Source organism: Melanerpes formicivorus, unplaced genomic scaffold (assembly GCF_026170545.1).
Source record: "Melanerpes formicivorus ecotype bairdi unplaced genomic scaffold, bMelFor1.0.p_v2 SCAF_16, whole genome shotgun sequence".
NCBI classification, from domain to species: domain Eukaryota; kingdom Metazoa; phylum Chordata; class Aves; order Piciformes; family Picidae; genus Melanerpes; species Melanerpes formicivorus.
Genome location: NW_027142368.1, coordinates 16,877,123 through 16,889,517, shown reverse-complemented (window position 1 = coordinate 16,889,517; position 12,395 = coordinate 16,877,123). Strand labels below are relative to the sequence as shown.

At 56.7% G+C, this 12,395-nt stretch overlaps 2 protein-coding genes across 6 annotated transcripts in view; both read left to right on the top strand.

Moving 5' to 3' along the window:
* Window positions 1-2,368: 2,368 nt before the first annotated feature.
* Window positions 2,369-8,368, top strand: LOC137446090 (CD59 glycoprotein-like). Its single transcript, XM_068148435.1, has 4 exons — window positions 2,369-2,461; window positions 4,755-4,825; window positions 5,491-5,592; window positions 6,931-8,368. The coding sequence occupies exons 2-4, from the start codon at window positions 4,762-4,764 to the stop codon at window positions 7,122-7,124; spliced, it is 360 nt and encodes a 119-aa protein (XP_068004536.1). The 5' UTR covers window positions 2,369-2,461; window positions 4,755-4,761; the 3' UTR covers window positions 7,125-8,368.
* A 2,870-nt stretch (window positions 8,369-11,238) lies between these two features.
* LOC137446088 (golgin subfamily B member 1-like) overlaps window positions 11,239-12,395 on the top strand; it is a 53,586-nt gene continuing 52,429 nt past the window's right edge. For 3 of the 5 annotated variants that reach the window (XM_068148430.1, XM_068148432.1, XM_068148427.1), the window contains exon 1: window positions 11,239-11,299. The gene's annotated coding sequence lies outside the window, so the exon portion shown is untranslated. Of the gene's footprint in view, window positions 11,477-12,395 lie in introns of all 5 variants that reach the window. The other 2 variants (XM_068148429.1, XM_068148428.1) reach the window with 2 other exon arrangements.

Genomic DNA, 12,395 nt, shown 5'->3' with positions numbered 1-12,395 from the left:
TTAGCACAGCCACCCCAAATCTGTACCTAATCTGTGCCTTTTTTGGCCCATGGAAAAGGCCTCTGCTGGCACTCTGCAACTGCACTGCAGGAGCCCTTCAGCACCTGCTTGCTGACAGCATGGTTTAAAGGAGAGAAGCTTTGACCACTGTCTCCTTGCTGTGCCCACACCATGTGGCAGAAAAATGACCAGGGTGCCAGCCAGAGGGAAAAGAAACCAACCCCAGAGCTGTGCAAGTTCTTCCAGTGCTGGAGGGTTTGTGCCACTTCCCAGCAGCTATGAGAAGAAACCAAAGTGGAAAACTCAGCTGGGCAGCTGCCCTGGGTGCCCCTGCTGTAGCAGAGGGGTTGGGCTGAATGGTCTCCAGGGATGCCTTCCAAGGCCTAGCATAGAATTGTCAGGGTTGGAAGGGACCGCAAGGACCATCCTGTTCCAAGCCCCCTGCCAGGGGCAGGGACATCTCACACCAGAGCAGGTTGTTCAGAGCCACATCCAGCCTGGCCTTCACCACCTCCCTGGGCAACCTCCTGGAAACACCAATTTTCTGTGGAGGTACAGCTCCCTGGATGCTCTGGAGGAGGGACTGCTCCCAGAGTCTGGAAAGGGAAAACTTGCCTGCAGCCATAGCTGAGCATTTCATTGCTTGTCCCCAGCTCCTCACTGGGAAGATTCTCCAAGCCAGCTGATCAAGGATGTTCCAATATCAATTCTTAGTGAATCTCACTCGTTGAGCTGCATACCATCACCCCCAGCACCTTGGGCTTGCCTCCTTTCTTATTTGTGGCTTAAACAGAGCTGAAAACTTGGGGAGAGCAGATGCTGAGCTGACTGATACCCATCTGCACACCAACAGAGTGAGCTGGCACCGGTGAGCTTTGTGCCAACAGCTCCAGAATGCTGTTTCATAGTTTCATTCAGGGTTGGAAGGGACCACAAGGATCATCTAGTTCCAGCCCCCCTGCCATGGACAGGGACACCCCACACTAGATCAGGCTGGCCAGAGCCTCATCCAGCCTGGTCTTAAACACCCCCAGGGACAGGGCCCCGACCACCTCCCTGGACAACCCATTCCAGGGTTTCACCACTCTCATGGTGAAGAACTTCCTCCTCACCTCCAGCCTGAATCTCCCCACCTCCAGCTTCATTCCATTCCCCCTAGTCCTGTCACTACCTGAGATCCTGAGAAGTCCTTCCCCAACCTTCCTGTAGCCCCCCTCAGATACTGGAAGGCCACAATTAGGTCACCTCAGAGCCTTCTCTTTGAAAGACCTCTGCTCGTTCCTGGTGTTTCTCACTGGGCTCAACTCCACACTCTCTGTTTTTATTCTCCCCTAAACCTTTTCATGTAATAAAAACCATTTGCTGCTCCTCAGCTCTGTTTCTGTTGCCCTCCTCCCATGTTTTTCCTGGTTGTGAGTATTTAGGTCTATATTCAGCTGCCTCTGGAGGGACCCCTCCTGCTCTTTCCATTCCTGCTTGTTTCCATTGGTGTGCTCTAAAACTCATCATTTTCCTTAACCACAAGAGGGGATTCAGGGCAGGGCCACTGCTTTAAGAAGAAAGCTTTTGAGGGCTTAAGTGTTTGATTGCAGTCCAACTAATCCCATTTTCTTACTCTCTTGCTCTGTCAACCCAAGATGCTGAAGGCCATGGTCATGGTGGCTCCCTCAGGACCCATCTGCTGTGTGCTGAACTGGGGTGGGTTTAGCTCTGGGTGTTGAAAATAAGTGTAGGAAGAGCTACACCTAATGAAGGGTGAGAGGAACCTCAGCAGCAGGAGCCCCACACTGCCTCAGCTGCTGCTACACCATGTTATACCTGTGTGTGAGGGGGGGACCCTCTGGCTCTACAGCTCCCTGAAAGGAGGTTGGAGTGAGGGGGGGGTTGGTCTCTTCTCCAAAGGAAAAAGCATCAGGACAAAAGGAAAGGACCTCAAGTTGTGCCAGAGGAGATTTTAGGTTGCACAGCAGGAAATAACTCTTCCTAGAGAGGGTTGTCAAAGCTTGGCCCAGGCTGCCCCGGGCAGTGGTGGAGTCACCATCCCTGGAGAGGTTTCAAAGCCCTGGAGAAGGGATGCTGAGGGCCAGGGCTCAGTGGTGAGCTGGCAGTGCTGGGTAGAGGGCTAGACTTGACGGTCTGAAAGGTCTCTTCCAACCCAGCCGATTCAGAGGTGTGATGCCGTGCGCAGGCTTGGGGGGAGGCGAGATGCTTTCCTCGCTCTCCGTGCTTGGTGCGCACAGGGACTGCTCACGGTCCCCGGAGCCGCTTCTCTGCGGCTTCCCCGGCTCGGCTCCCGGGGGCGGGCGGTTTACGCTTCCCTGCCGGGGCCCGGGCCGTGCCCACGCCGCTGCTCCGCCCCCGGGGAGGGCGGTAGGCACAGCCCATAGAGGGGGCATCGGCTCCGCATCTCCCCCACTCCGCCAACAGACCGTGCGGGGCTGGTCGGCCGCGGCTGCTCGGGGTAGGTATGGGGCGAGAGGCTGCGGCGGATCCCTCCCGGGCCGACTCCTACCGTGGAGCTGCGCGGGGAGCGGAGGCAGCCCGGTGCCCCCTGCTTCATCGGGGCGCAGGTGGAGCGGGGGCTCGGAGCGCGGCGAGGCGGAACGGTGGCCGCCGGGGGAGTGCGGGACAGGCGCTCGGTGGGGCGGGGAGGGGGCGGGGGTGGGGTGCGGGTTAGAGATGGGCTGAAGGATTGAGGTGTAAATCTGTACCGCTACCCTGCGGCGGGAGGGTTTCCGAGCCTTCCCGGGCTGCCCCCGGGCTGAGCCAGGCCGGCCGAGCGGCCGCACCGCACTGCGCTAAGCGGGGCGGGCTGCGGCGGCCACGGGCGCTGGACCCGAGAGGGGTCGGGAAGCGGGGAGCCGGGACACCCCCACGCCACATCCCATCGCCACCACGGGGGAACCCCCGGAGCCTCGGCTGGATGGCAGCGGAGAAGGCAGGGGCGCAGGGACTGCCTGGGGTGTGCTGCGGCTACCTTAAAAACAGCTGGGGGGGAGGGGGAGAGAGCCAGGCTGCATCTACCAGGTGGTTGCTGGCTACAGGGTGCCTCGGCAAAGCAACCCTGTGTGCACCCTCCAGTGCCCCCAGGAATGGAACGTTTACTTCTAGTTACCCTTTTCTTGCTTTTTTTCTGCTGGGGGGGGGTGATGGAAGTAGCAGCTTAGCCCTGGCCCTGCCTCTCTCCCAGGTGGGACTGCAGAGAAACCCTGTTCCATCCACCCGCTGCTGGCTCTCGTCACTGGGACTGGGGCAGACGCTTCAATTAAATCAATCATGTAGAAGAATCCACTTTCAGGGAAGATTTTTCTGCCTTTTCTTTCCCAGCCGTGTTGTGAATTCCCGTCTGTGTATTTTCTGTTATCATAGGCTAAGATTGTGCAGTTGCCTCCTCTCTGTCATTTAGGAGTACAGAAAAATTACCCAGCTCCCCCAAACCAGACCGGCTGAGTTACTGCTGTCAAAAGCCTCTCTGTTGGCTGTGCTGCTCTTTATCGATTCACCTCCCGTTTATTCTGCTCATGACTTTGCAGAAAGGCAAACCTGGTTTACTCCGCCGACACCCGGGGGTGACTGGGGGAGAGCAAGAGGCTGCCAGGGAGATTCTCAGCGGCTGTCCAGAACGGCTCTTGCTTTAGCTGCCAGCATAATGGCACTCCTTGCACAACCACATCACTGTGGGATGTGCCTCTCTGGTCTTGGAAAGCTTCTCACAAAGTTGTTTACCCCAAAAAATCATCTTGTCCTGCATGTGGCTTCCGTTGACTCACTTCTCCCACTGAGGTCATACAGCAGCAAAAGCAAGGGGGAAAAGAAAAGGATTTTTGTTTTCCAGTAGAGAAGTTAACCAGAGTTGAGTTTGAGAAGGATTTCAGTATGATTTATCATGAAGCTGTCTTTTTGAGTCAGTACTCAATCTTCTGGGAGGAAAGATCTCCATCCCAAGATAATTATGGTCTGCCAGGCTGCACACAGAAATGCCCTCAATCTATTGAGTCCCACTTGGCTTTTGCAGCCAAACATGGCCTCCTGCCCTCCTGGCAGAAGTGTGCTGCTTCTCCCTCTCTCTCACCCCTCTGCCTAGTCTGAACAGCCCACTGTGCCAGAGCAGAGATGCTTTAGCAGTAGATATCGTTCGTAGCTCAGGCTCTGTGCAGAAGCCCATCCAGTAACTCCTGCTCTGGAGCTGTCGGTGTTAAAGCCACCCTGACCTTGATGGCTCACTGCTGCCCATGGGTTGTAGTTGTGGTGGAGGACCAAAGCCATTGCTGAGGTCGCTTGATGGGTTGCTGTGTCAGTCCACCAGCAAGAGGCAGAAACCTTGTGAGGGGAGAGGCAAAAGCCCCCTTAGTGCAGACGGATCCCCCGCAGCCCCATGAGAGAGAAGGAAGGAGCTGGGCTGGCTGCGGGGTAATGGGGAATGAGCAGCATTCCGGCCCTGCATGACCTCTCTTTGTCAGCTGCGTTTACAGCTGTAAGAAACAGAGAGACCTGTTGAAGGGTGCAATCAGAGAGGAGAAAGGAGACTCATCTGCAGCCTGTGGGCTCCTTGCTCTCAGAATAAAAGCCCTTTTCTCCCAAGAAAAACCCTCTCAGAAAGGGCAAAGTTGTTTTGCCCTTCTGCTGCCGACGCCTCCCGTTCCATACTGAATCCCATTTTGAGCTCCCGATTCCTCACCATGGATTCTGCTGGTTTCGTGCTCCTTTTGAGTAGAACAAACAGACTAACAGCTCTTTGTGCCTTCACATTAGGGAAGAAGCATGAGCAAGATGAACTGCATCCTGTTAACAGCCTGCCTGGCTCTGGCTGCTTTCTGCAGCTCTGGTGAGTATCAAGCAGGTGCTCTTCGGATGTGCTGCTCTGACAGGGGCTGAGGAAATCACGGGCAGCGTGTGGAGAAGGAGCTATGACAAGAGGAGTCTGGATTATTCAACAGCAGTTTGGGGGTGACAGGAGCCAAGGAAGCAGGGCTTGGTGTCTGCTGCTTAGTGTCTGTCTTTGGTCAGGAAAGGAGGGCTTTGGGGGCAGGATGTGATGTTGCTTAATAGGGAACTGGCTGTTGTGTTCTGCTGCCTGCAGACTGTGTTCCTGCTGTGTAAACTGGAAACCAGGTGCACAGCACAAGGGAGAACTAGGATGAAGTAGCAAAGGGATGGAATCAGATTCTGCTGATGGAGTGTCTTGCCTGCCCTTTGCAGAAGGCAGGCTTTAGGAGCAGGTTGGAGGAGCCATGGCTGCATACACTGCTCTGCAGGCACGCACAGGGAAGTGGTCGTTAAAGTGGCAAATCCTCCTGTCAGAACTGCCACCCTCAGTTTGCACACCGACAGGAGCTTGTTCCTTTTAGCTTCTGAAGCCTTGAGTTTAGCAGCCAGGAGTATACCTGGAGGCAGTTAGATGCAGGTAGTGAGTCTCCTTTTGTTCCTTGTGAATGCTGTCACCGCCTGGGTGCTTCACTGCTCAGTAAGGACAAACCTTTGTCTCCCTAGGTTCTGCCCTAAGGTGTTACCACTGCGAGAACAGCCCTGCCTTGTGCAAGACCAACAGCACTTGCTTACCCACTGAAGACACCTGCTTGCAGATGAAATTTGGTATGTGCCCAGTCCTGCAGACAGGGCTGGCTCAGTTTGCCTTGCCTGGACACTTTTAATCTGGCCTTAGCCTGCTTTTGCTAACCTCACTCAAAAGAATACCGTTGAAGGTCATGTCTACAGCTAAGCAATAATGATGACTTAGGGCTGATTTGAACTGGTACAAGCATATACACACAGAAAAAACCATCCTCAACAAAACTGCCCCCACCCAAGAGAGCTGGAAAAAGCCAGGAACCAGCATAGATTTTAACATGCAAGCCCTGTGCCCTGACTTTATTACCCTTTACAAAGAGAGAAAAGCTGTGAAATAAAGCTGCAGGGACCGGGCCAGCCGGCTATGAACTGACTCCATTGGAATAAATTCTCTTCTCCTGCATCTCAGGAAGGTGGCCAGGGGTACTCAGGGCACAGAGCTCCTGGCTGAGTTGTTAAACAACACTGAAGTAGCAGGTTTGCTGCCAGTGATGGGAGTTTCACTGGAAGAGCAGAAGAACTGAGGCACCTGAAACAATCTCCTGCTTTTCCAGCTGGTTGCCTCTGCTCTAGAAAGACCCTTGGGCAGTGGGAACCAGGATGGGCTTGGATTGCTTTGTTCCCCAGGGTGGTACTCACTAAATCATGAAGGAAGCTTACAGTGCTGTTGGGCCAGGATTCTGCTCTGTGCTGCTTGCAACCTAAGGAATTTTCTCTTTTGCTCTTTCCTTCAAGCTCAAATCTTTGTGAACACAAACTGTAGGCTTCCTAGCACGCAGCCTACGGTGCTTGTCCGTTGTCAGAGTCAGGAGTTGAGTACCTGAGGTGTCAAGCTAGGAAAGATGGAAGACAAGGTGTGTGATCCCTGGTGTCCAGGGCAAGCAAAGTCCTTCAGTCTCTGCATGTTCCCTCTGGGGCTGAGGCCAGTCAGGTTTGATGGGACTTGTCTTCAGCCCAAGCATTGCCTTGAGCTGCTGGGCTTGCTCTGAACTTTGTGAAGTGAGAAGAGCTGTGCTGCAGGAGGGCGCAGGAGCAGTGCAGGCTGACAACAGTGCTGCCCTTCTCCATCAAGAGCCCCAGGGCAGGCATCACTCCAGCTCCACTCTGCATCTCCCAGCAGGGCATGTGGGCTGGACTGGAAGCACTGGTCAGCTGGAGCTGGAACCCTGTCCTAAGCTGTAACTGGAAGGTGCAAGAGAGGGCTGTGGAGGCAGGACCACGGCTCGCCATCAGACTTGGAAACTTTTAACTCCTTGAAAAGAAACTGAAAAAGCAAATATGTGGCAGTCTGGGCAGTGCTGCTCTCCACACCAAAAGGGAATTGCTTTCAATGGGCTCTGAAACTGTTTTGTTCTGTTGTAGGTAAATTGAGAACCTCCTCCTGCTGGAAGACGTCCCAGTGCCGTATGAATGACATTGCTGAGTTCTTCCAGTTGGATAACTTCGACTTCTTCTGCTGCCAGCACGACTTGTGCAATGGGGCTGCCATGCCTGGGCTGGACAAAGCAGCCTTCAGCATTGCCTCTGTGGTGACCTTGTGGTGGCTGCTTCTGTAGTGGTCCTGGTTTGTGTGCCCTGCTTCCCAGCTGCCATCACCCCCGAAGCATCCACTCCACTCTGGGCTGCCCCTCTCACACTCTCCGTTCCTGACCGTGGGCAGGAGCATTGCCTTCCACGCTGAATTCTCTTTCCCTCTGCTCAGTTGCTGTGTCCGTGGGTGGGAAGGGTAATTATTTTTGGTAGGGATTTCTGTCACTTTGGGTGGGTTCTTTTGACTGCCCCCTTGTCAGACCCCAAAGAGTGGATTTGAGAAGTGTTGGATCATGACTCAAACTCGCTGCAGGCCTTTGTGATGAGTGGGGATGCAATTACTTCCAAGCGATGTAGAGTTTTTGTTCCCATCACTGTGGCAGCTCTGCTCCATGTTACAAGCCAAGGATGTGACCTTGCCAGCACTGTTATTTTTGGGAGGAAGCAGCTGCATTGCTTAGCCCCAAACTGAAATGTTGCTTTCAGTGAGAAACCCTTTTCCTCTCGGTTTTGCCTGTCTGTGAGCAGGCAGGCAACACCTGCTGGCTTGCCTTTCCCCCCTGGCTAGGACTTCCAGGAAGCATGTGCTTTGCACTGAGCATTTAGTGGCAAGCTGGGAAGTGTTGATGAGTTGCTGAGGAAGTGCACTGGCACATCCAGATTATCTTTCCTCGTGGGTAGCTGTTGGGTTTGGTTGGAAACTGTGAGATGGAAACTTAACCCCTCAAGCTTTCACCCAAGAGTGTGAAGCCAAACCTTGCAGATCTTTGTATGTTGACTTTCATGCAACTCTGTAAATGCCAACACAAAAACCTCTGTGTTTATACAGCATGGATACACAACTGCTCAGTCTGTGTGCTCAAGGGCTCTGGAGCTGAACCATTCTGTACATTGCTCAAGGGCTCTGGAGCTGAACCATTCTGTACAGTGCTCTGCTTTAGTGGTGGGGACAGACCTTTGGTACTTCTCCAGTCCTTAGGGATCCTCTCAGTCAGGGACCATGTCAAATTCTCCTTTTCCCTTCTGGAGCTCTTGGCATGTCCCTGCCAGAGCCACGGTCCGTTGCCAGTGGTGTATTCTCCTTCTGAGGACCCTTGCTTGTGCTCTGCAGGGTGCCAGTGATGCCAGCTGACCCACTCCCAGCAGGGGTGGTGCTCCATGCCATGTATCTTTTGGTTAAGCTTAGCTTAGCTATGACAGCATCCTGGGAGCATTCTCAGCTCTCCAAGTATGGAAGTCCTCCTGTCTTTGGTTAATAAAAGTGTCAAAAAAAGAGGAAATGTGGAGAGTGTGGTTCCCTGTTCCTTACCACTGGGTGCAAGGTAACTCCAGTGGCTGCCGTGTGGCTTCCCTCCCAGAGACCCTCAACACACTGCAGAGAGTCTTCTCCCTGCAGCTGGGTGCTGTGCCTAGTCAGTCCTGGCAGCCTGGTATCTCAGAGATTTGGGGAGGACAAAAGTGGTGTCCCTGTGTGACTGCCTTAACAGCTGGAGTGTGGCATGTGGCATGCTGCCTGTGGCTGCTCTCAGAGCAATCCTGTCTGCAGCATTCTGCTCTCTCATCTGTTTATTCTGTGTACTGACTAAATTCCTTTGTGGGACAAAGGAGTTATCTTTCCCTATGGGCCTGTGAAGAAGGAGCTAGAAACTGGGCTGCAGTAGCAGGAAGTGGTGTGTGCAGAAGACCAGGCTGAACAGCCCCAGGGCTCTCAGCCTTTCCGTCTCTGCATCTCTCCCAGTCCCTTCAGCATCATTGCAGCCTCCACTGGACTCTCTCCAGTAGCTGTCTGTCCCTCCTGAACTGGGGAGCCCTGTACTGGACCCAGTACAGCAGCTGTGGCAAAGTAGGTGGGGAGGAGAACCTCCTTTGACCTACTGGCCACACACTTTCTCATGCACCCCAGGAGCCTGTGGGCACTCACAGTATCACAGTATCACATTGCTGGCTCATGGGCAGCTTTTTGGCCCCCAGCACTGCCAAGTCCTCCTCTGCAGAGCTGCTCTCCAGCAGGTACTCCTCAGCTGTACTGCTGCAGGGAGTTGTTCCTCCCCAGGGGCAGGCTCCTCCACTTGCCCTGGTTGAACCTCAGGAGGTTCCCATTCGTGCAGAAGTTCATAGTATCATAGTATCAGTCAGGGTTGGAAGGGACCAGAAGGATCATCTAGTTCCAACCCCCCTGCCATGGGCAGGGACACCCCACACTAGATCAGGCTGGCCAGAGCCTCATCCAGCCTGGGCTTAAACACCTCCAGGGACAGAGCCCCAAACCACCTCCCTGGACAACTCATTCCAGGGCTTCACCACTCTCATGGGGAAGAACTTCCTCCTCACATCTAGCCTGAATCTCCCCACCTCCAGCTTCATTCCATTCCCCCTAGTCCTATCACTACCTGAGATCCTGAGCAGTCCTTCCCCAGCCTTCTTGTAGCCCCCTTCAGATACTGGAAGGCCACAATGAGGTCACCTTGGAGCCTTCTCTTCTGCAGACTGAACAGCCCCAACTCCTTCAGTCTGTCCTCATAGGAGAGGTGCTCCAGCCCTCTGATCATCCTTTTGGCCCTTCTCTGGACACCTTCCAGCACCTCCACATCCCTCTTGTAATAGGGGCTCCAGAACTGGACACAGTACTCCAGGTGGGGTATCCCCAGAGCTGAGTAGAGGGGGAGGATCACCTCCCTCGACCTGCTGGCCACACTTCTCCTGATGCAGCCCAGAATCTGATTGGCTTTCTGGGCTGCAAGTGCACACTGAGAGCTCCTGGTGAGCTTCTTGTCCACCAGCACCCCCAAGTCTCTCTCCTCAGGGCTGCTTTCCAGCCAGTCCCTGCCCAGCCTGGATTTGTGCCTGGGATTGCCTCGACCCAGATGCAGGACCCTGCTCTTGCTCTTATTGAACTTCATGAGGTTGGCTTGTGCCCACCTCTCCAGCCTGTCAAGGTCCCTCTGGATGGCCTCCCTTCCCTCCAGCCTGTCTGCTGCACCACACAGCTTGGTGTCATCAGCAAACTTGCTGAGGGTGCACTCAGTGCCACTGTCCATGGCACCCACAAAGATGTTGAACAAGCCTGGTCCCAGGACTGATCCCTGAGGGACTCCGCTTGTCCCTGGCCTCCACTGGGACATGGAGCCATTGACAGCCACTCTTTGGGTGCAGCCATCAAGCCAGTTCCTTATCCATCTAGTGGTCACCCCTCACACCCATGTGTCACCAGCCTGGAGACCAGGATGTGGTGCGGGACAGTGTCGGAGGCTTTGCTCAGGCCCAGGTAAATGACACCAGTTGCTCATTCTGGTCCTTTCCCGTAGGAATGGTTCCTCAGGCTGGGAAAGCACCACCAGCTCATTCAGCCTTTCCTCGGCCGCTTCATTCTTTTTCAGCGAATAATTCCCTTTAGCTCAGATTTTTGTTCGTTTTTTTTCCCCTGGGATATAATTTTTTCCCCTTTCACTCGCCGGGGACCCACTTTGAACGCTCCACGCTGTAGCACCAGCAGCAGAGCTTTTCCCGCAGCAGCACAACATCTCCTTCCTCACCTCCGAGGGCAGGGCCGGGACCCGCAGCGCCGGGACCCGCAGCGCCGGGACCCGCAGGGATGGGACCCGCAGGGATGGGACCCGCAGGGCCGGGACCCGCAGGGATGGGACCCGCAGGGATGGGACCCGCAGGGATAGGACCCGCAGCGCCGGGACCCGCAGCGCCGGGACCCGCAGGGATGGGACCCGCAGGGATGGGACCCGCAGGGCCGGGACCCGCAGGGATGGGACCCGCAGGGATGGGACCCGCAGGGATAGGACCCGCAGCGCCGGGACCCGCAGCGCCGGGACCCGCAGGGATGGGACCCGCAGGGATGGGACCCGCACGGCCGGGACCCGCAGGGGTGGGACCCGCACGGCCGGGACCCGCAGGGCCGGGACCCGCAGGGATGGGACCCGCACGGCCGGGACCCGCAGCGCCGGGACCCGCAGCGCCGGGACCCGCAGCGCCGGGACCCGCAGGGCCGGGACCCGCTGCCACCCCGGGGCGGGTGGCGGGGAGCAGACCCGCCGCGGTCCTCCGCTCCGCCGGGGGGCGCTCGCACGGCAGGCGCTAGCACGGCCGGCGCGCCCCTCCCGCCGGGGCGTGGCGGATGCTGCGGGGGCCGCGCTGAGGGGAGGCGGCGGCCGTCAGCGGCGGCTCTTAGCGGGGCCCGGCCGCCCCGCGGGTGAGTAGTGCCTCCGGCATCGGCTCCGCGCTGCTCTGTGCCCTTCTCGCCGTCATCACCTTCGGCGGGGCCGCCCCGGGCCCCTCCCCGCCTTGCCGGGGGTGCGGCGTGTGGGGGTGCAGCCGGAGCCCCCTGGGCGGCTGGCGGAGCAGGCCCGGCCCGGGGCGGTGAGGTGAGGTGAGGTGGGGTCGGGTGGGATGGGGAGGGGAGGCTGCGGCCTGGGGTGGCGTGGGGGGGTTGCCTGCCTTGTGGCTGTGTCTGAAGCGGTGGCCCGCGACCTGGGGCTCGCTGTGAGCGCCGCAGTCAGCACGGGGACCCCTGTCAAAAACGGGGGGCAGCGCGGCTGGGGGGCAGCGCGGCTGGGGGCCAGAGCCGCTGGGGGCAGAGCCGCTGGGGGGCAGAGCCGCTGGGGGCAGAGCCGCTGGAGCCCCCCAGGCCCCGGCTGCTGGCAGCACTGCGGCGCAGGAGCAGCAGGCAGGAGGAAGCGCAGCCGGCTGCTGGCTCCCTGCTCCTCACCAGCGGCTCCGCATCAGTCTTTGGCCTCTCCCCGGTGCCCTGCAGCACAGTGGCCTTGCCCTCCAGTGCTGTTTTGAGGAGAAAAGCCAAGAAATAGTGCTTGCAGGCGGCAGGGGCGGCGGTTGGAGGAGCGTAACCGCTGCAGTGCCTTGGCAGAGCGCTCGCGGCTGGGTTAGCTCTGCTCCAGCCTCAGTGCTGCTCTACCCTGCGCTCTTCCCAAGAGCTTTAAGGTCCGAGGTGGCACAGGCCATTTGAAAACGAGTTTAGCTCATTCAGCAGAAGAGGCAACACCCTGGGGAGCCAGCAGACGAGGATGACAGCAGAAGTGTGCAGAGACAAGAAGGAAAGAGGGGTTGTGAAGTGCTCCTCTCTGGGTGTGCATGCTTGAAGGACAGCATCGCCATAGGGAATTTATGTCAAGCAATGACACACCTGAGTCTTTGCACACTGCTGCTTTTCTGCAGCAGTCCTGTGGAAGAGAGCAAAAAGCACTGCTGTTACCTTACTTGGTAGTAACAGGAGTGGAGTTCTGCCTGAAGGTTTCCTTCCATCCTCTGTATTTCTGCAAGAGAAGGGGGAA